The sequence below is a fragment of the Narcine bancroftii genome, chromosome 3 (assembly GCF_036971445.1).
Source record: "Narcine bancroftii isolate sNarBan1 chromosome 3, sNarBan1.hap1, whole genome shotgun sequence".
NCBI classification, from domain to species: Eukaryota; Metazoa; Chordata; class Chondrichthyes; order Torpediniformes; family Narcinidae; genus Narcine; species Narcine bancroftii.
Genome location: NC_091471.1, coordinates 326115725 through 326137742, shown reverse-complemented (window position 1 = coordinate 326137742; position 22018 = coordinate 326115725). Strand labels below are relative to the sequence as shown.

Here is a 22018-nt window from a genome sequence, read left to right as displayed (position 1 = left end):
TTGTCTCTCGCCTCTCTCTCGTCTCCCGCCTCTCTCTCTCGTCTCCCGCCTCTCTCTCGTCTCCCGCCTCTCTCTCTCTCTCGTCTCTCGTCTCCCGCCTCTCTCTCTCTCTCGTCTCTCGCCTCTCTCTCTCTCTCGTCTCCCGCCTCTCTCTCGTCTCCCTTCTCTCTCTCTCGTCTCCCGCCACTTTCTCTCTCTCTCGTCTCCCGCCACTTTCTCTCTCGTCTCCCGCCTCTCTCTCTTCTTCCGCCTCTCTCTCTCTCTCTGTCTCCCGTCTCTCTCTCTCTCTCGTCTCCCGCCTATCTCTCTCTCGTCTCCCGCCTATCTCTCTCTCGTCTCCTGCCTCTCTCTCTCATCTCCCGCCTCTCTCTCTCTCCCGCCTCTCTCTCTCTCCCGCCTCTCTCTCTCTCATCTCCCTCTCTATCGTCTGCCCTCCTCTCTCTCGTCTCCCGCCACTTTCTCTCTCTCTCGTCTCCCGCCACTTTCTCTCTCGTCTCCCGCCTCTCTCTTCTCCCGCCTCTCTCTCTCTCTCTCTCTGTCTCCCGTCTCTCTCTCTCTCTCGTCTCCCGCCTATCTCTCTCTCGTCTCCTACCTATCTCTCTCTCGTCTCCCGCCTATCTCTCTCTCGTCTCCTGCCTCTCTCTCTCGTCTCCCGCCTCTCTCTCTCTCCCGCCTCTCTCTCTCTCATCTCCCTCTCTATCGTCTGCCCTCCTCTCTCTCGTCTCCCGCCTCTCTCTCTCGTCTCCCGCCTCTCTCTCTCTCTCTCGTCTCCCGCCTCTCTCTCTCGTCGCCCGCCTCTGTCTCTCTCTCGTCTCCCGCCTCTCTCTCTCTCGTCTCCCGCCTCTCTCTCTCTCGTCTCCCGCCTCTCTCTCTCTCGTCTCCCGCCTCTCTCTCTCTCGTCTCCCGCCTCTCTCTCTCTCGTCTCCCGCCTCTCTCTCTCTCGTCTCCCGCCTCTCTCTCTCTCGTCTCCCGCCTCTCTCTCTCTCGTCTCCCGCCTCTCTCTCTCTCGTCTCCCGCCTCTCTCTCTCTCGTCTCCCGCCTCTCTCTCTCTCGTCTCCCGCCTCTCTCTCTCTCGTCTCCCGCCTCTCTCTCTCTCGTCGCCCGCCTCTCTCTCTCGTCGCCCGCCTCTCTCTCTCGCGTCGCCCGCCTCTGTCTCTCCCTCGTCTCCCGCCTCTCTCCCTCGTCTCCCGCCTCTCTCCCTCGTCTCCCGCCTCTCTCCCTCGTCTCCCGCCTCTCTCCCTCGTCTCCCGCCTCTCTCCCTGGTCTCCCGCCTCTCTCCCTCGTCTCCCGCCTCTCTCCCTCGTCTCCCGCCTCTCTCCCTCGTCTCCCGCCTATCTCCCTCGTCTCCCGCCTCTCTCCCTCGTCTCCCGCCTCTCTCCCTCGTCTCCCGCCTCTCTCCCTCGTCTCCCGCCTCTCTCCCTCGTCTCCCGCCTCTCTCCCTCGTCTCCCGCCTCTCTCCCTCGTCTCCCGCCTCTCTCTCGTCTCCCGCCTCTCTCTCGTCTCCCGCCTCTCTCTCTCTCTCCTCTCCCGCCTCTCTCTTCTCTCCCGCATCTCTCTTCTCCCGCCTCTCTCTCTCGCTCTCGTCTCCCTCCTCTCTCACCCTCGTCTCCCGCCTCTCTCCTCTTTCTCTTCTCCCGCCTCTCAATCTCGTCTCCAGCCTCTCTCTCTCTCGTCTCCCTCCTCTCTCTCTCTCTCGTCTCCCGCTTCTCTCCCTCTCCCTCATTTCCCGCCTCTCTCCTCTCCCACCTCTCTCTCTCTCTCTCTCATCTCCCTCCTCTCTCTCTCTCTCTCGTCTCCCCTCCTCTCTCGTCTCGCCTCCTCTCCCCACCTCTCTCTCGTCTCCCCTCCTTCTCTCTCGTCTCCCCTCCTCACTCTCGTCTCCCCTCCTCACTCTCGTCTCCCCTCCTCACTCTCGTCTCCCCACCTCTCTCTCGTCTCCCCTCCTCACTCTCGTCTCCCCTCCTCACTCTCGTCTCCCCTCCTCTCTCTCGTCTCCCCTCCTCTCTCTCGTCTCCCCTCCTCTCTCTCGTCTCCCCGCCTCTCTCTCGTCTCCCCGCCTCTCTCTCGTCTCCCCGCCTCTCTCTCGTCTCCCCTCCTTCTCTCTCGTCTCCCCTCCTCTCTCTCGTCTCCCCTCCTCTCTCTCGTCTCCCCTCCTCTCTCGTCTCCCTCCTCTCTCTCGTCTCCCCTCCTCTCTCTCGTCTCCCCTCCTCTCTCTCGTCTCCCCTCCTCTCTCTCGTCTCCCCTCCTCTCTCTCGTCTCCCCTCCTCTCTCTCGTCTCCCCTCCTCTCTCTCGTCTCCCCTCCTCTCTCTCGTCTCCCCTCCTCTCTCTCGTCTCCCCTCCTCTCTCTCGTCTCCCCCCTCTCTCTCGTTTCCCGCCTCTCTCCTCTCTCTCTCTCATCTCCCGCCACCCTCTCTCGTCTGCCGCCTCTCTCTCTATCTCTCTCTCTCGTCACCCTCCTCTCTCTCCCTCGTCTCCCGCCTCTCTCTCTCTCTCATTTCCCGCTTCTCTCTCTCTCGTCTCCCGCCTCTCTCTTCTCTCCCGCATCTCTCTTCTCCCGCCTCTCTCTCTCTCTCTCGTCTCCCTCCTCTCTCACCCTCGTCTCCCGCCTCTCTCCTCTTTCTCTTCTCCCGCCTCTCAATCTCGTCTCCAGCCTCTCTCTCTCTCGTCTCCCTCCTCTCTCTCGTCTCCCGCTTCTCTCCCTCTCCCTCATTTCCCGCCTCTCTCCTCTCTCATCTCCCACCTCTCTCTCTCTCTCTCTCATCTCCCTCCTCTCTCTCTCTCTCTCGTCTACCGCCTCTCTCCCTCTCACTCGTATCCCGCCTCTCTCTCTCTTTCTCGTCTCCCGGCTCTCTCTCTCATCTCCCGCCTCCCTCTCTCGTCTCCCCTCCTCACTCTCATCTCCCCTCCTCTCTCTCATCTCCCGCCTACCTCTCTCGTCTCCCCTCCTTCTCTCATTTCCCCTCCTCTCTCGTCTCACCTCCTCTCCCCACCTCTCTCTCGTCTTCCCTCCTTCTCTCTCGTCTCCCCTCCTCACTCTCGTCTCCCCTCCTTCTCTCTCATTTCCCCTCCTCTCCCCACCTCTCTCTCGTCTCCCCACCTCTCTCTCGTCTCCCCTCCTCTCTCTCGTCTCCCCTCCTCTCTCTCGTCTCCCCTCCTCTCTCTCGTCTCCCCTCCTCTCTCTCGTCTCCCCTCCTCTCTCTCGTCTCCCCTCCTCTCTCTCGTCTCCCCTCCTCTCTCTCGTCTCCCCTCCTCTCTCTCGTCTCCCCTCCTCTCTCTCGTCTCCCCTCCTCTCTCTCGTCTCCCCTCCTCTCTCTCGTCTCCCCTCCTCTCTCTCGTCTCCCCTCCTCTCTCTCGTCTCCCCTCCTCTCTCTCGTCTCCCCTCCTCTCTCTCGTCTCCCCTCCTCTCTCTCGTCTCCCCTCCTCTCTCTCGTCTCCCCTCCTCTCTCTCGTCTCCCCTCCTCTCTCTCGTCTCCCCTCCTCTCTCTCGTCTCCCCTCCTCTCTCTCGTCTCCCCTCCTCTCTCTCGTCTCCCCTCCTCTCTCTCGTCTCCCCTCCTCTCTCTCGTCTCCCCTCCTCTCTCTCGTCTCCCCTCCTCTCTCTCGTCTCCCCTCCTCTCTCTCCTCTCTCTCTCTCTCATCTCCTGCCACCCTCTCTCGTCTGCCGCCTCTCTCTCTCTCTCATGTACCGTCTCCCGCCTCTCTCCCTCTCTCTTGTCTCCCGCCTCTCTCTCGTCTCCCCGCCTCTCTCTCGTCTCCCCGCCTCTCTCTCGTCTCCCCGCCTCTCTCTCGTCTTCCCGCCTCTCTCTCGTCTCCCCTCCTCTCTCTCGTCTCCCCTCCTCTCTCTCGTCTCCCCTCCTCTCTCTCGTCTCCCCTCCTCTCTCTCGTCTCCCCTCCTCACTCTCGTCTCCCCTCCTCTCTCTCGTCTCCCCTCCTCTCTCTCGTCTCCCCTCCTCTCTCTCGTCTCCCCTCCTCTCTCTCGTCTCCCCTCCTCTCTCTCGTCTCCCCTCCTCTCTCTCGTCTCCCCTCCTCTCTCTCGTCTCCCCTCCTCTCTCTCGTCTCCCCTCCTCTCTCTCGTCTCCTCTCTCTCGTCTCCCCTCCTCTCTCTCGTCTCCCCTCCTCTCTCTCGTCTCCCCTCCTCTCTCTCGTCTCCCCTCCTCTCTCTCATCTCCCCTCCTCTCTCTCGTCTCCCCTCCTCTCTCTCGTCTCCCCTCCTCTCTCTCGTCTCCCCTCCTCTCTCTCGTCTCCCCCCTCTCTCGTCTCCCCCCTCCCTCTCGTCAACCCCCTCCCTCTCGTCAACCCCCTCCCTCTCGTCTCCTCCCCCTTCTCTCGTCTCCTCCCTCTTCTCTCGTCTCCTCCCCTTCTCTCGTCTCCTCCCCCTTCTCTCGTCTCCTCCCCCTTCTCGTCTCCGTCTCAACCCTCTCTCTCTCCATCCCCCCGCTCTCACTCCATCTCCCCTTCTCTCTCCGAATCCCCCCTCTCTCCGTCTCCCCCCTCTTTCGCTCTCCGTCTCCCCCCTCTCGCTCTCCATCTCCCCCCTTCTCTCCCTCTCTCTGTCTCCCTCCCTCGACTCCCGCCTCTCTCTCTCGTCTTCCGCCTCTCTCTCGTCTCCCGCCTGTCTCTCTCTCGTCTCCCGCCTCTCTCTCTCTCTCTCTCGTCTCCCGCCTCTCTCTCTCTCTCTCGTCTCCCGCCTCTCTCTCTCTCTCTCGTCTCCCGCCTCTCTCTCTCTCTCTCGTCTCCCGCCTCTCTCTCACTCTCCGGCCTCTCTTTCTCTCTCGTCTCACGCCTCTCTCTCTCTCTCGTCTCCCGCCTCTCTCTCTCTCTCGTCTCCCGCCTCTCTCTCTCTCTCGTCTCCCCCCTCTTTCGCTTTCCGTCTCCCCCCTCTTTCGCTCTCCGTCTCCCCCCTCTCGCTCTCCGTCTCCCCCTTCTCTCCCTCTCTCTGTCTCCCTCTCTCGACTCCAGCCTCTCTCTCTCGTCTCTCGCCTCTCTCTCTTGTCTCTCGCCTCTCTCTCGTCTCCCGCCTCTCTCTCTCGTCTCCCGCCTCTCTCTCGTCTCCCGCCTCTCTCTCTCTCTCGTCTCTCGTCTCCCGCCTCTCTCTCTCTCTCGTCTCTCGCCTCTCTCTCTCTCTCGTCTCCCGCCTCTCTCTCGTCTCCCTTCTCTCTCTCTCGTCTCCCGCCACTTTCTCTCTCTCTCGTCTCCCGCCACTTTCTCTCTCGTCTCCCGCCTCTCTCTCTTCTCCCGCCTCTCTCTCTCTCTCTCTCTGTCTCCCGTCTCTCTCTCTCTCTCGTCTCCCGCCTATCTCTCTCTCGTCTCCCGCCTATCTCTCTCTCGTCTCCTGCCTCTCTCTCTCGTCTCCTGCCTCTCTCTCTCTCCCGCCTCTCTCTCTCTCCCGCCTCTCTCTCTCTCATCTCCCTCTCTATCGTCTGCCCTCCTCTCTCTCGTCTCCCGCCACTTTCTCTCTCTCTCGTCTCCCGCCACTTTCTCTCTCGTCTCCCGCCTCTCTCTCTTCTCCCGCCTCTCTCTCTCTCTCTCTGTCTCCCGTCTCTCTCTCTCTCTCGTCTCCCGCCTATCTCTCTCTCGTCTCCTACCTATCTCTCTCTCGTCTCCCGCCTATCTCTCTCTCGTCTCCTGCCTCTCTCTCTCGTCTCCCGCCTCTCTCTCTCTCCCGCCTCTCTCTCTCTCATCTCCCTCTCTATCGTCTGCCCTCCTCTCTCTCGTCTCCCGCCTCTCTCTCTCGTCTCCCGCCTCTCTCTCTCTCTCTCGTCTCCCGCCTCTCTCTCTCGTCGCCCGCCTCTGTCTCTCTCTCGTCTCCCGCCTCTCTCTCTCTCGTCTCCCGCCTCTCTCTCTCTCGTCTCCCGCCTCTCTCTCTCTCGTCTCCCGCCTCTCTCTCTCTCGTCTCCCGCCTCTCTCTCTCTCGTCTCCCGCCTCTCTCTCTCTCGTCTCCCGCCTCTCTCTCTCTCGTCTCCCGCCTCTCTCTCTCTCGTCTCCCGCCTCTCTCTCTCTCGTCTCCCGCCTCTCTCTCTCTCGTCTCCCGCCTCTCTCTCTCTCGTCTCCCGCCTCTCTCTCTCTCGTCTCCCGCCTCTCTCTCTCTCGTCGCCCGCCTCTCTCTCTCGTCGCCCGGCTCTCTCTCTCTCGTCGCCCGCCTCTCTCTCTCTCGTCGCCCGCCTCTGTCTCTCCCTCGTCTCCCGCCTCTCTCCCTCGTCTCCCGCCTCTCTCCCTCGTCTCCCGCCTCTCTCCCTCGTCTCCCGCCTCTCTCCCTCGTCTCCCGCCTCTCTCCCTCGTCTCCCGCCTCTCTCCCTCGTCTCCCGCCTCTCTCCCTCGTCTCCCGCCTCTCTCCCTCGTCTCCCGCCTATCTCCCTCGTCTCCCGCCTCTCTCCCTCGTCTCCCGCCTCTCTCCCTCGTCTCCTGCCTCTCTCCCTCGTCTCCCGCCTCTCTCCCTCGTCTCCCGCCTCTCTCCCTCGTCTCCCGCCTCTCTCCCTCGTCTCCCGCCTCTCTCCCTCGTCTCCCGCCTCTCTCTCGTCTCCCGCCTCTCTCTCTCTCTCGTCTCCCGCCTCTCTCTCTCTCTCGTCTCTCGTCTCCCGGCTCTCTCTCTCTCTCGTCTCCCCTCCTCCCTCTCGTCTCCCCTCCTCCCCCTCGTCTCCCCTCCTCCCTCTCGTCTCCCCTCCTCCCTCTCGTCTCCCCTCCTCCCTCTCGTCTCCCCTCCTCCCTCTCGACTCCCCTCCTCCCTCTCGTCTCCCCTCCTCCCTCTCGTCTCCCCTCCTCCCTCTCGTCTCCACTCCTCCCTCTCGTCTCCCCTCCTCCCTCTCGTCTCCCCTCCTCCCTCTCGTCTCCCCTCCTCCCTCTCGTCTCCCCTCCTCCCTCTCGTCTCCCCTCCTCCCTCTCGTCTCCCCTCCTCCCTCTCGTCTCCCCTCCTCCCTCTCGTCTCCCCTCCTCCCTCTCGTCTCCCCTCCTCCCTCTCGTCTCCCCTCCTCCCTCTCGTCTCCCCTCCTCCCTCTCGTCTCCCCTCCTCCCTCTCGTCTCCCCTCCTCCCTCTCGTCTCCCCTCCTCTCTCTCGTCTCCCCTCCTCCCTCTCGTCTCCCCTCCTCCCTCTCGTCTCCCCTCCTCCCTCTCGTCTCCCCTCCTCTCTCTCATCTCCCCTCCTCATTCTCTCAATACCCCCCCTTCCTCTCCACACCCCCAGTCTCTCTTAGCATTTCTCTCTTCTGCCCTTCCACCCACATGCACCTCTTCCCCCCCCTCCCAACCCTTTCACCTTTCTAGTTTAGGCCCTTGCCTGCTTATTGCTTGTACCCTCTACGAAGGACTCAGGCATGAAACGTAGCAAACCCTCAGATGCTGCATCCCCAGCACTTTTGTGCATTGCTCTATACAAGACTTTGGTGGGGTCCAAATCTGGTGCATCATGTGCAGTTTATGGTCACTTAACTCCAGAACAAGATATCGACAAAGAGTGACAAAGTGCAAGGAAGATTTGCAAGGATGTGAAAGTGCAGGAAGTATGTGGAAGCTTTGGAGAGTATAGTCCTGATCACCCAGGGAAGCAAAGATTAAGGGGAGGAGGCCGGGGAATGGGGCAGAGAGGGAAAACAAGCCAGCTCACGAACAACAGGCAGGGCAGACTATAAAAAATTAAAACATTTAAAATTGTAAAAGTGAAAGTTCTCTGAAGTAACACAGAAACGTGGTGAAGATGGGAGCAAATATTCAGCTAGCAGAGGACCTTGGTGGGGCTTTGGTCATAGCAACTGTTTAAATAAAGTTGTGCTTGAATAAAATGGCATCTCCCAGGATGAAGAGCTGGTTGATGCCACTCGTCGGAGATGTGGGACTCTCTTAAAGTGTCTCCTTATCCTTGCTTAGTTAGAGTCGCACAGTCAGAGGTTTTATCTATAAACCGGCGGGGGGAGGGGGATTAATTATCTATAATGTTATTGTCTGTCTTTCGACTGGCTCTGTGGAGGGGTTGAAACCTGCAAATGCTGTGACGGTTAAATGTTTTCAAAGAATGTGATTGAAAATAAAATAAAATGTTTTAAGGTTTATACATTTAAGTTTGTTCAGTGTAAATACTTTTGTCTTTTAAACTGTAGATTCTTTATACAGTTTAGGCAGTGTAAGAGCAAGTCTCAAGCAACCAGAAAATACATTAAACTGGCATCTACCAATCCCCATAGGTGCCGGATACCAGGAATTTTACTGTAGATAGAACGTATTTTTGCCTGGAGGATGGTGACTAGTGGAATTCCACAGGGATCTGTTCTGGGAACTTTGTGATTTTTATAAACAACCTAGACAACGAAGTGGAGAGGTGGGTCAGTGAGTTTGTAGATGATACAAAGGTTGGTGGTGTTGTGGATAGTACAGAAGGTTGGTGTAGGTTACAACAGGGTAGAGACAGGATGCAGAGTCGGGCGGAGAAGTGGCAGATGTTCAACCTGGATCAGTGTGAGGTGATGCATACTGGAAGGACAAATCAGGTTGAGTTCAAGGTTAATGGTTGGTTACTTAAGGACGTGGAGGAACAGAGGGACCTTGGGGTGCAAATCCATACCTCCCTCAAGGTCACCGCACAGGTTGATAGGATAGTTAAGAAGGGATTGAGTCCAGGAGTCGAGAGGAAATGTTGTCACTCTACAAATCTCTAGTGAGACCCCACTGAGAGTCTTGTGTTCAGTTCTCATTACAGGAAGGATGTGGATGCTGAGGAGAGGGGGCAGAGGAGATTGACCAGGACGTTGCCTGGATTGGGAAACAAGTGAGCAGAGGTGGGATTTTTACTTTGGAGCGACAAATGTTGAGCCGTTATAAGAGGCGGCTTCTTTACTTTGGGACAAAAGTAGCAACCACCAGAAACCATCTGCTTAAAGTGAAGAGAGGGAAATTTATGGGAGATGTCAGGGGTAAGTTTTTTTTTTAAACACAGAGTGTGGTGGTGAAGGATGGCACCATAGAACATAAGAAATAGGAGCAGGAGTAGGCCATTCGGCCCATCAAGCCTGCTCCACAATTCAGTAAGATCCCATCATTGGCTCAACTCCATCCAACTGTCTTTTCCCCTTATCCCTTAATTCCTTTTCGATGTAAAAATCTAAATATGTTTAATGAAGTCGCTTCAACTGCTTCCCTGGGCAGAGAATTCCACAGATTCACGACACTCTGGGGAAAACAGTTTTTCCTCATCTTTGTCTTAAATGATTCCCTGAATCTTGAAGCTGTGTCCCCTAGTTCTGGTCTCACCTACCAGTGAAAACAATTCCTTTCATAATTTAATATTTCTAAGATCTCCTCTCATTCTTCTGAATTCGTGAGGATAATCCCGGACAATTGAGTCTCTCCTCATAGGTCAACCCCCTCATCTTTGGCATCAACCTGATGAACCTCCTCTGGACTGCCTCCAAGGCCAGTCTATCCTTCCTCAAGTATGGAGACCAGAACTGTACACAATTTTCCAGGGGCAGCCTCACCAGTATCTTGTACAGTTGCAGCATGACCTCTCTGCTCTTGAATTCAGTTCCTCTAGCGATGAGGCCAACATTTCATCTGCCTTCTTAATAACCTGCTGGATCTGCATCCCAACTTTTTGCAATTCATGCACAAACCCTTCCAATTCCTTCTGCACAACAGCATGCCTGCAGTTTTTCACCATTTAAATAATAATCTTCTCTTCTATTTTTCCTACCAAAGTGGATGACCTCGCATTTACTAACATTGTTCTCCATCTGCCAGATCTTCGCCCACTCACCTAACAAATAGATTCTTCTGCAGCCTCTCCATATCCTCTGAATAATTTGCTTTTCCAATTTCATATCATCCACAAACTTATCTGCAAAATACTCTGTCCCCTGTCCCAAATCATCAATGTAAATGATGAACAGTTGCGGGCACCCCCCCCCCCCCCCCACTTACCACTGTCTGTCAATCAGTAAAACACCCATTTATCCTAACTCTGCCTTCTGTCAGTTAACTAATCCTCAATCCACACCAATATACTTCCCCCAACTCCATTCATCTGGATCTTATTGATAAGTTTCTTGGACGACACCCTCATGGCACCTTATCAAACACATTATATCACCTCTATCATTGTTCCCCTCTATCTAATACACCCATTATATCCCCAAAGAACTCCAGCAAATTGGTCAAACATGATCTGCCCTTTCTGAATCCCTGCTGCATCTGCCTAATCAAACCCCTTTGTTCTAAATGCCTCGCTATTTCATCCTTAATGACAGCTTCAAGCATTCCCCGACTCTACAGACGTTAGGCTAACTGGCTGATAGTTATCCATCTTCTGCTTACATCCCTTTATAAAAAGTGGCGTGACATTTGCTGTCTTCCAATCTGCTGGGACCTGCCCAGAATCCAGAGAATCTTGGTAAATGATGACCAAAGCATTGACTGTAATTCCTGCCATTTCCCTCAATGCCCTGAGATGCATCCCATCAGGACCAGGGGATTTGTCTGCTTTCCATCCCATTAGTTTGTTCATCACTATCTCTTTTGGTACAATTATCTTATCAAGGCCCTTACATCCCTATCACCACTCTTTGGCATGCTGGATGTGTCTTCCACCATGAAGGTTGACACAAAATATCTGTTCAATGCCTTGCCCATTCCCTCATTACTCAATATAAAAATCCTGCTCTCATCTTCCAAGAGGCCTCTGTTGACTTCTATATATTTATAAAATGTTTTGCTCTCTGTTTTTATATTTTGTGCTAATTTCCCTTCATAATCCTTCTTCCCTTTCCTTATTTCCCATTAGTTCTCCTTTGTTGCCTTTTAAAGTTTGCCCAATCCTTCAGTTTCCCACTATTCTTGGTGACTTTGTACACATGAGCTTTTAATTTTATACTTTCCTTTATTTCCTTAGTTAACCAAGACTGGGTCTTCCCTCTATTACTGCCCTTATTTTTAAACAGGAATATAATTTTGTTGAGCACTGTGAAAAATCTTGAAAGTCTTCCTCTGTTCCTCAAATGTTCTGCCAACGAGGGGGACATTTAAAAGATTGTTAGACAACCACACGGAAGCAGGATAAATAGAGTGTTATGGGTGGAGGGGTGGAGGTGGTGGTTGATTGTTTATATAGTTTGACACATCGTGGGCCAAAGGGCCTGTAACATGATGGAATGTTCTATGATCTTGCTGGTACTTGAGTAGCTGGGTTACAGGGAAAATTTTAACAGGTTATCCTGGAGCAGTGGAGGACAGGCAGAGATTTGAAAGGTGGAGAAAATTATGAGGGGTTTAGAGACTCAAAACGTGGAAACAAGCCCTTCACCCGTTAGTGGCCAAACTGTCCCACCTACACTGGTCCTGCCTGCCCAATGTCCCTCTAAACCCATCCCATCCATGGATCCTTCCACCCACACTGATCCCACCTGCCCCATGTCCTTCTAAACCTGTCCCATCTGTGGATCCATCCCACTCACACTAGTCGCACCTCCCCACGTCTCACTAAATCAGTCCCATCTGGGGATCCATCTGGGGATCCATCTGGGGATCCATCTGGGGATCCATCTGGGGATCCATCTGGGGATCCATCTGGGGATCCAACTGGGGCTCCCTGAAGTGCGGGGATCGGGCAAGTGGGGACCGAGAAGGGGTGCGCAGGTGAGCGGACACAGTCAGCTCTCAGGAAGTATAGAACTGCAGCGTTTAAAGGGAGAGGGTGCACCTGTTCCACTCGAGTGTGGGGAGGGGAGAGAGGAGGGACTTACATTTACCGTCACCTTCCGCCTCTCCATCCGTGCTTCTACCTGCTCCTTCCTCTTCTCCCTCTCGGGCATCGCTTCTCCATCCCCCTCCTTCTCCCGCGCCTTCTTCTGACGGTACTTAATGGCGAGAGTGGCATCGTTTGCTGCAGGAAGGGGAGACACAGAGGCTGGATGTGCGCTAGCAAGTCTTCACCCACACCCCTCCATCACAAATAAATAAGTGCTCCATGCAGAGCGCAACGAAGGGATTAGGGAGTGGGTGGTGGAAAGGGAAGGGAAGGTTGAAAAGGATGAGGAAGGGAACGGTGAGCAGGGGAGATGTGGATGGGGAAGGTGGATTGAGGGGAGAAGAAGGGGGAATGGAGGGAGGACGATGAAGTGAGCCTCACCACGACACTGCCGGCAGTACCACTGACGAATGCCTTTGGCCATTTTCTCCGTGATCTGGATGCAGTCTCCGTGGAACCATTCGTTACACTTGTCACAGCCGCTGTGCGGGGAGCAGGAGGGTGTGAGGAGAGAGAGAGGTGGTGGGAAAGAGGGGAGATTTATGTGGGTCCCGGCCAACTCTCCCACCACAGGGATCCCAACCTATTCCATCACCTCTCCACATGACCCCACTCATTCCCCCAGGACCCTTAACATCCTACACAACCTCTGCTCTCCATGCACCCATGCCCACCCCATTACCAATCCGAAACGCCAACCCTTCCCCAACATTTCCTGACATTTCCGCCTCCCCCCGACACCCACTTCCCGAGACCCCTCCCCACTCACATCATGAAACAGTTGATGTCTGGCCTCCGGCAGACACAATAAACCGGAGCTGCGAGCAACCCGGGATCTTCCAGTCCCAGGGATCCCGTCCTTGCCTCTGGTGCCCCTTCCACCGTCCCTGCTGCTTCTCCATCCTGGAGAGGAGGGGTGGGAGGGAAGGAGAGGGTAAGTAGGCAAGAGACCACACTCCAAAACACTCTGTATCCACCTCTTGGGTCTTGGTTGAAACCCACCAAAACGATGTCCCCAAACCCCACCAACTCTCCTCTTCCCTCCCACCTCCCCTCTAATCCCCATCCCCTCCCCAATCAATCTCCCCTCCAACCATCCATCCACTTCCCTCCACATCCTCTCCTCACCACCTCCTCCATCCTTCCTCCGCCTCAAACGGACGAGCAACCGCTCCGCAGTACAACCGCGAGGAATATGGCGCTGACAGACGGGCCTCCTATTCTCGGCCCCACCGGCGGCCGGGAGCGGTACTACAGCCCCCACACTGACCGCACCACACGCTCTCTCCCCAGACACCAATCTCTCCCCACACTGACCCCACCGCCCCGCTCTCTCCCCACAGACCAATCTCTCCCCACACTGACCCCACCGCCCCGCTCTCTCCCCACAGACCAATCTCTCCCCACACTGACCCCACCGCCCCGCTCTCTCCCCACAGACCAGTTTCTCCCCACACTGACCCCACCGACCCGCTCTCACCCCACAGACCAATTTCTCCCCACATTGACGCCACCGCCCCGCTCTCTCCCCACAGACCAATCTCTCCCCACACTGACCCCACCGCCCCGCTCTCTCCCCACAGACCAATCTCTCCCCACACTGACCCCACCGCCCCGCTCTCTCCCCACAGACCAATCTCTCCCCACACTGACCCCACCGCCCCGCTCTCTCCCCACAGACCAATCTATCCCCACACTGACCCCACCACCCCACTCTCACCCCACAGAACAATCTCTCCCCACACTGACCCCACCGCCCCGCTCTCTCCCCACAGACCAATTTCTCCCCACACTGACCCCACCGACCCGCTCTCACCCCACAGACCAATCTCTCCCCACACTGACGCCACCGCCCCGCTCTCTCCCCACAGCCCCCTCTCCCCACAGCCCCCACCGCCCCACTCTCTCCCCACAGCCACCACACTGACCCACACCCCTCCTCTCTCCCCAAAGGCCCCTCTCCTCACAGCCCCCTCTCCCCACAACCGCGACCGCCGTGTTCTATCCCCAAAGCCACCACTCTGATCCCACGGCCCCCTCTCTCCCTACAGCCCCACACTGACCCCACCACTCCCTCTCTCCCCACAGGCCCCACACTGACCCCATCGCCCCCTCTCTTCCCACAACCGCCACCGCACCCCTCTCTCCCCACCGCCTCCCTTTCTCCCCACAGCCCCATGTCAGCCCCCACACTGACCCCACTGCTCCGCTCTCTCTCCACAGCTACCGCACTGACCCTACCGGCCTCTCTCTCCCCACAACCCCCAAACCGACGCGACCGCCCCGCTCTCTCCCCACAGCCCCCACACTGACACCACCCGCCCCACACTCTCCCCTCAGGCCCCACATTCTCCCCACAGACCAATCTCTCCCCACACTGACCCCACCGCCCCGCTCTCTCCCCAAAGACCAATCACTCCCCACACTGAACCCACCGCCCCGCTCTCTCCCCACAGACCAATCTCTCCCAACACTGACCCCACCGCCCCGCTCTCTCCCCACAGACCAATCTCTCCCCACTATGACCCACCGCCCCTCTCTCTCCCCACTGCCCCCACAATGACCCCAACGCCCCGCTCTCTCCCACAGACCAATCTCTCCCCACACTGACCCCACCGCCCCGCTCTCTCCCCACAGACCAATCTCTCCCCACACTGACCCCACCGCCCCGCTCTCTCCCCACAGACCAATTTCTCCCCACACTGACCCCACCGACCCGCTCTCACCCCACAGACCAATTTCTCCCCACATTGACGCCACCGCCCCGCTCTCTCCCCACAGACCAATCTCTCCCCACACTGACCCCACCGCCCCGCTCTCTCCCCACAGACCAATCTCTCCCCACACTGACCCCACCGCCCCGCTCTCTCCCCACAGACCAATCTCTCCCCACACTGACCCCACCGCTCCGCTCTCTCCCCACAGACCAATCTATCCCCACACTGACCCCACCACCCCACTCTCACCCCACAGAACAATCTCTCCCCACACTGACCCCACCGCCCCGCTCTCTCCCCACAGACCAATTTCTCCCCACACTGACCCCACCGACCCGCTCTCACCCCACAGACCAATCTCTCCCCACACTGACGCCACCGCCCCGCTCTCTCCCCACAGCCCCCTCTCCCCACAGCCCCCACCGCCCCACTCTCTCCCCACAGCGACCACACTGACCCACACCCCTCCTCTCTCCCCAAAGGCCCCTCTCCTCACAGCCCCCTCTCCCCACAACCGCGACCGCCGTGTTCTATCCCCAAAGCCACCACTCTGATCCCACGGCCCCCTCTCTCCCTACAGCCCCACACTGACCCCACCACTCCCTCTCTCCCCACAGGCCCCACACTGACCCCATCGCCCCCTCTCTTCCCACAACCGCCACCGCACCCCTCTCTCCCCACCGCCTCCCTTTCTCCCCACAGCCCCATGTCAGCCCCCACACTGACCCCACTGCTCCGCTCTCTCTCCACAGCTAACGCACTGACCCTACCGGCCTCTCTCTCCCCACAACCCCCAAACCGACGCGACCGCCCCGCTCTCTCCCCACAGCCCCCACACTGACACCACCCGCCCCACACTCTCCCCTCAGGCCCCACATTCTCCCCACAGACCAATCTCTCCCCACACTGACCCCACCGCCCCGCTCTCTCCCCAAAGACCAATCACTCCCCACACTGAACCCACCGCCCCGCTCTCTCCCCACAGACCAATCTCTCCCAACACTGACCCCACCGCCCCGCTCTCTCCCCACAGACCAATCTCTCCCCACTATGACCCACCGCCCCTCTCTCTCCCCACTGCCCCCACAATGACCCCAACGCCCCGCTCTCTCCCACAGACCAATCTCTCCCCACACTGACCCCACTGCCCCGCTCTCTCCCCACAGACATATCTCTCCCAACACTGACCCCACCACCCCGTTCTCCGCCACAGACCAATCTCTCCCCACACTGACTTCACCGCCCCTCTCTCTCCCCACAGCCCATACACTGACCCCAACTCCCTGCTCTCTCCCCACAGACTAATCTCTCCCCACACTGACCTAACCACCCCGCTCTCTACCCACAGACCAATCTCTCCTAACACTGACCACACCGACCCGCTTGCTCCCCACAGCCCCAAACTGACCCCACCGACCCGCACTCTCCACACAGACCAATCTCTCCCAACACTAACCCCACCGCCCCGCTCTCTCCCCACAGATCAATCTCTTCCCACACTGACCCCACCGCCCCGCTCTCTCCCAACAGACCAATCTCTCCCCACACTGACCCCACCACCCCGCTCTCACCCCACAGACCAATCTCTCCCCACACTGACCCCACCGTCCCGCTCTCTCCCCACAGACCAATCTCTCCCCACACTGACCTCACCGCCCCTCTCTCTCCCCACAGCCCATACACTGACCCCAACTCCCTGCTCTCTCCACACAGACCAATCTCTCCCAACACTAACACCACCGCCCCGCTCTCTCCCCACAGATCAATCTCTTCCCACACTGACCCCAACGCCCAGCTCTCTCCCCACAGACCAATCTCTCCCCACACTGACCCCACCGCCCCGCTCTCTCCCCGCAGACCAATCTCTCCCCACACTGACCCCACTGCCCCGCTCTATCCCCACAGACCAATCTCTCCCCACACTGACCCCACTGCCCCACTCTCTCCCCACAGACCAATCTCTCCCCATTATGACCCCACCACCCCGTTCTCCACCACAGACCAATCTCTCCCCACTCTGACCCCACCACCCCGATCTCCGCCACAGACCAATCTCTCCCCACACTGACCCCACCGCCCCGCTCTCTCCCCACAGACTAATCTCTACCCCCACTGACCCCACCGCCCCGCTCTCTCCCCACAGACCAATCTCTCCCCCCACTGATCCCACCGCCCCGCACTCTCCCCACAGACCAATCTCTCCCCACACTGACCCCACCACCCCGCTCTCACCCCACAGACCAATCACTCCCCACACTGACCCCACCGCCCCGCTCTCTCCCCACAGACCAGTCTCTCCCCACACTGACCCCACCGCCCCGCTCTCTCCCCACAGACCAATGTCTCCCCACACTGACCCCACCGCCCCGCTCTCTCCCCACAGACCAATCTCTCCCCACACTGACCCCACCGCCCCGCTCTCTCCCCACAGACCAATCTCTACCCTCTCTGACCCCACCGCCCTGCTCTCTGCCCACAGACCAATCTCTCCCCACACTGAACCCACCGCCCCACTCTCTCCCCACATACCAATCTCTCACCACACTGACCCCACTGCCCCGCTCTCTCCCCAAAGACCAATCTCTCTCCACACTGACCCCACTGCCCCGCTCTCTCCCCACAGAAAAATATCTCCCAACACTGACCCCACCACCCCGCACACTCCCCACAGATCAATCTCTCACCACACTGACCCCACCTCCCCGCTATCTCCCCACAGCCCCTACGCTGACCCCAACGCCCCACTCTATCCCCACAGACCAATCTCTCCCCCCACAGATCCCACCGCCCCGCACTCGCCCCACAGACCAATCTGTACCCCCACTGACCCCACCGCCCCGCTCTCTCCCCACAGACCAATCTCTCCCCCCACAGATCCCACCGCCCCGCACTCTCCCCACAGACCAATCTCTCCCCCCACTGACCCCACCACCACGCTCTCTCCCCACAGACCAATCTCTTCCCCCACTGACACCACCGCCCTCCTCTCTCCGCACAGACCCCTCGCTCCCTACAGTCCCCTCTCTCCCCACAGTCCCCTCTCTCCCCACAGTCCCCTCTCTCCCCACAGCCACCTCTCCCCACAGCCCCATCTCCCCACAGCCCCCTCTCCCCACAGCCCCCTCTCCCCACAGCCCCCTCTCCCCACAGCCCTCTCTCGACACAGCCCCTACAGTGACCCCACCGACCCGCTCTCACCCCACTGCCCAATCTCTCCCCACACTGACCCCACCGCCCCGCTCTCTGCCCACAGATCAATCTCTCCCCACACTGACACAACCGCCCCGCTCTCTCCCAACAGACCAATCTCTCCCCACACTGACCCCACCGCCCCACTCTCTCCCCACAGACCAATCTCTCCCCACACTGACCCCACCGCCCCGCTCTCTCCCCACGGACCAATCTCTCCCCACACTGACACCACCGCCCCGCTCTCTCCCAACAGACCAATCTCTCCCCACACTGACCCCACCACCCCACTCTCTCCCCACAGTCCAATCTCTCCCCACACTGACCCCACCGCCCCGCTCTCTCCCCCACAGACCAATCTCTACCCACACTGACCCCATCGCCCCGCACTCTCCCCACAGACCAATCTCTCCCCCCACAGATCACACCGCCCAGCACTCTCCCTACAGACCAATCTCTCCCCCCACAGACTCCACCGCCCTCGTCTCTCCGCACAGACCCCTCGCTCCCTACAGTCCCCTCTCTCCCCACAGTCCCCTCTCTCCCCACAGCCCCCTCTCCTCACAGCCCCCTCTCTCCCCACAGATCCCTCTCTCCCCACAACCCCCTCTCTCCCCACAGCCCCCTTTCGACCCACAGCCTCCTCTGTCCACAGCCTCCTCTGCCCACAGGCTGCTCTGCCCACAGCCCCCTCTCCCCACAACCCCATCTCCCCACAGCCCCCTCTCCCCACAGCCCCCTCTTCCCACAGCCCCCACCGCCTTACTCTCTCCCCACAGCCCCCTCTACCCACAGCCCTCTCTCGCCAGAGACCCTACAGTGACCCCACCACCCGGCTCTCTCCCACAGACCAATCTCTCCCCACACTGACCCCACTGCCCTGCTCTCTCCCCACAGCCCCCTCTCTCCCCACAGCCCCATCTCTCTCCACAGCCCCCTCCCTCCCCACAGTCCCCTCTCTCCCCACAGTCCCCTCTCTCCCCACAGCCCCCTCACTCCCCACAGCCCCCTCTCCCCACAGCCCCCACCGCCCCCTCTCTCCCCACAGCCCCATCTCTCTCCACAGCCCCATCCCTCCCCACAGATCCCTCTCTCCCCACAGATCCCTCTCTCCCCACAACCCCCTCTCTCCCCACAGCCCCCTTTCGACCCACAGCCTCCTCTGTCCACAGCCTCCTCTGCCCACAGGCTCCTCCGTCCACAGCCTCCTCTGCCCACAGGCTCCTCTGCCCACAGCCCCCTCTCCCCACAGCCCCATCTCCCCACAGCCCCCTCTCCCCACAACCCCCTCTCTCCCCACAGCCCCCTTTCCCACCACAGCCTCCTCTGCTCACAGCCTCCTCTGTCCACAGCCTCCTCTGCCCACAGCCTCCTCTGCCCACAGCCCCCTCTCCCCACAGCTCCCTCTCCCCACAGCTCCCTCTCCCCACAGCCCCCACCGCCTCACTCTCTCCCCACAGCCACAACACTGACCCCACATCCCTCCTCTCTCCGTATGACCCCCTCTCTCCCCACAGCCCCCTCTCTCCCCACAGCCCCCTCTCTCCCCACAGACCCCTTTCTCCCCACAGCCCCTTCTCCCCACAGCCCCCACCGCCTTACTCTCTCCCCACAGCCCCCTCTACCCACAGCCCTCTCTCGCCAGAGACCCTACAGTGACCCCACCACCCGGCTCTCTCCCACAGACCAATCTCTCCCCACACTTACCCCACCGTCCCGCTCTCTCCCCACACAACAATCTCTCCCCCCACTGACCCCACTGCCCTGCTCTCTCCCCACAGCCCCCTCTCTCCCCACAGATCCCTCCCTCCCCACAACTCCCTCTCTCCCCACAGCCCCCTTTCCACCCACAGCCTCCTCTGCCCACAGCCTCCTCTGCCCACAGCCTCCTCTGCCCACAGCCTCCTCTGCCCACAGCCCCCTCTCCCCACAGCCCCCTCTCCCCACAGCCCCCTCTCCCCACAGCCCCCACCGCCTCACTCTCTCCCCACAGCCCCCTCTACCCACAGCCCTCTCTCGCCACAGACCCTGGAGTGACCCCACCACCCGGCCCTCTCCCACAGACCAATCTCTCCCCACACTGACCCCACTGCCCTGCTCTCTCCCCACAGCCCCCTCTCTCCCCACAGCCCCATCTCTCTCCACAGCCCCCTCCCTCCCCACAGTCCCCTCTCTCCCCACAGCCCCCTCACTCCCCACAGCCCCCTCTCCCCACAGCCCCCACCGCCCCACTCTCTCCCCACAGTCACCACACTGACCCCACAACCCTCCTCTCTCCCCACAGGCCCTTCAACTCACAGCCCCCTCTACTCACAGCCCTCTCTCCCCACAACTCCCACCGCCGCGTTCTCTCCCCAAAGCCAACACTCTGATCCCACTGCCCCCTCCCTCCCTACAGCCCCCACGCTGACTCCAACACTCCCTCTCTCCCCACAGCCCCCCCACTTGCCCCATCGCCCCCTCTCTTCCCACAAACCCACCGCACCCCTCTCTCCCCACCGCCCACCTTTCTCCCCACAGCCCCGTATCAGCCCCCACACTGACCCCACTGCTTCGCTCTCTCCCCACAGCTACCGCACTGACTCTACTGCCCTGTCTCTCCCCACAGACCCCGCAGTGACCCCACCACCCGCTCACTCCCACAGACCAATCTCTCCCCACACTGACCCCACCGCCCCGCTCTCTCCCCACAGACCAATCTCTCCCCACACTGACCCCACCGCCCCGCTCTCTGCCCACAGATCAATCTCTCCCCACACTGACCCCACCGCCCCGCTCTCTCCCAACAGACCAATGTCTCCCCACACTGACCCCACCGCCCCGCTCTCTCCCCACAGACCAATCTCTCCCCACACTGACCCCACCGCCCTGCTCTCTGCCCACAGAGCAATCTCTCCCCACACTGAACCCACCGCCCCGCTCTCTCCCCACAGACCAATCTCTCCCCTCACTGACCCCACCGCGCCGCTCTCTCCCCACAGACCAATCTCTCCCCCCACTGACCCCACCGCCCCGCACTCGCCCCACAGACCAATCTCTCCCCCCACTGACCCCACCGCCCCACTCTCTCCCCACAGACCAATCTCTCCCCCCACTGACACCACCGCCCTGCTCTCTCCGCACAGACCCCTCGCTCCCCACAGCTCCCTCTCTCCCCACAACCCCCTCTCTCCCCACAGCCCCCTTTCCCACCACAGCCTCCTCTGCTCACAGCCTCCTCTGTCCACAGCCTCCTCTGCCCACAGCCTCCTCTGCCCACAGCCCCCTCTCCCCACAGCTCCCTCTCCCCACAGCCCCCACCGCCTCACTCTCTCCCCACAGCCACAACACTGACCCCACATCCCTCCTCTCTCCGTATGACCCCCTCTCTCCCCACAGCCCCCTCTCTCCCCACAGCCCCCTCTCTCCCCACAGACCCCTTTCTCCCCACAGCCCCTTCTCACCACAGCCCCCACCGCCTCACTCTCTCCCCACAGTCCCCACACTGACCCCACCGTCCCTCTGTCTCCCCACAGCCACCACACTGACACCACCCCCCTTCCTATCTCCACACAGGCCCCTCTCTCCCCACAGCCTCCTCTCCACACAGCCCCCTTTCCCCACAGCCCCCTCTCCCCCCACAGCATACTCTGCCCACAGCCGCCTCTGCCCACAGCCCCCTCTCCCCACAGCCCCCTCTCCCCACAGCCCCCTCTCCCCACAGCCCCCTCTCCCCACAGCCCCCTCTCCCCATAGCCCTCTCTCGCCACAGCCCCTACAGTGACCCCACCGCCCCGCTCTCTCCCCTCAGACCAATCTCTCACCACACTGACCCCACTGCCCCGCTCTCTCCCCAAAGACCAATCTCTCTCCACACTGACCCCACTGCCCCGCTCTCTCCCCACAGAAAAATATCTCCCAACACTGACCCCACCACCCCGTTCTCCGCCACAGACCAATCTCTCCCCACACTGACCCCACCGCCCCTCTCTGTCCCCACATCCCCTACGCTGACCCCAACGCCCCTCTCTATCCCCACAGATCAATCTCTCCACACACTGACACCTCCACCCCGCACTCTACCCACAGACCAATCTCTCCTAACACTGACCACACCGACCCGCTTGCTCCCCACAGCCCCAAACTGACCCCACCGACCCGCACTCTCCACACAGACCAATCTCTCCCAACACTAACCCCACCGCCCCGCTCTCTCCCCACAGATCAATCTCTTCCCACACTGACCCCACCGCCCCGCTCTCTCCCAACAGACCAATCTCTCCCCACACTGACCCCACCACCCCGCTCTCACCCCACAGACCAATCTCTCCCCACACTGACCCCACCGTCCCGCTCTCTCCCCACAGACCAATCTCTCCCCACACTGACCTCACCGCCCCTCTCTCTCC

At 59.9% G+C, this 22018-nt stretch overlaps 2 protein-coding genes across 3 annotated transcripts in view; one reads left to right on the top strand and one right to left on the bottom strand.

Annotated features, from left to right (window-relative positions):
• Window positions 1-9889: 9889 nt before the first annotated feature.
• On the bottom strand, window positions 9890-12936 carry LOC138759121 (CXXC-type zinc finger protein 1-like). Of its 2 annotated transcripts, none has more exons than XM_069929064.1 (4): window positions 12853-12936; window positions 12494-12627; window positions 12106-12206; window positions 9890-11859 (listed from the first exon to the last, which is right to left on the bottom strand). In XM_069929064.1, the coding sequence occupies exons 1-4, from the start codon at window positions 12862-12864 to the stop codon at window positions 11627-11629; spliced, it is 480 nt and encodes a 159-aa protein (XP_069785165.1). In that variant the 5' UTR covers window positions 12865-12936; the 3' UTR covers window positions 9890-11626. The 2 variants fall into 2 exon arrangements, with proteins under 2 accessions (XP_069785165.1, XP_069785166.1); XM_069929065.1 differs by having other exon boundaries at window positions 12856-12902.
• The window catches only part of LOC138756870 (mucin-2-like), a 103331-nt gene continuing 94232 nt past the window's right edge, over window positions 12920-22018 (top strand). The window contains exons 1-6 of the mRNA XM_069923264.1: window positions 12920-12972; window positions 17984-18449; window positions 18933-19123; window positions 19564-19663; window positions 20067-20246; window positions 20810-20984. Coding sequence (XP_069779365.1) covers window positions 12920-12972; window positions 17984-18449; window positions 18933-19123; window positions 19564-19663; window positions 20067-20246; window positions 20810-20984 — 1165 coding nt within the window. The remainder of the gene's footprint in view (window positions 12973-17983; window positions 18450-18932; window positions 19124-19563; window positions 19664-20066; window positions 20247-20809; window positions 20985-22018) is intronic.

Coding starts and splice junctions, on each gene's coding strand:
- LOC138759121 (XM_069929064.1), bottom strand. Junction 12,207..12,493: donor GACATCAACTGTTTCATGAT/GTGAGTGGGGAG, acceptor CTCCCCGCACAG/CGGCTGTGACAAGTGTAACG. Junction 11,860..12,105: donor GTACTGCCGGCAGTGTCGTG/GTGAGGCTCACT, acceptor CCCTTCCTGCAG/CAAACGATGCCACTCTCGCC.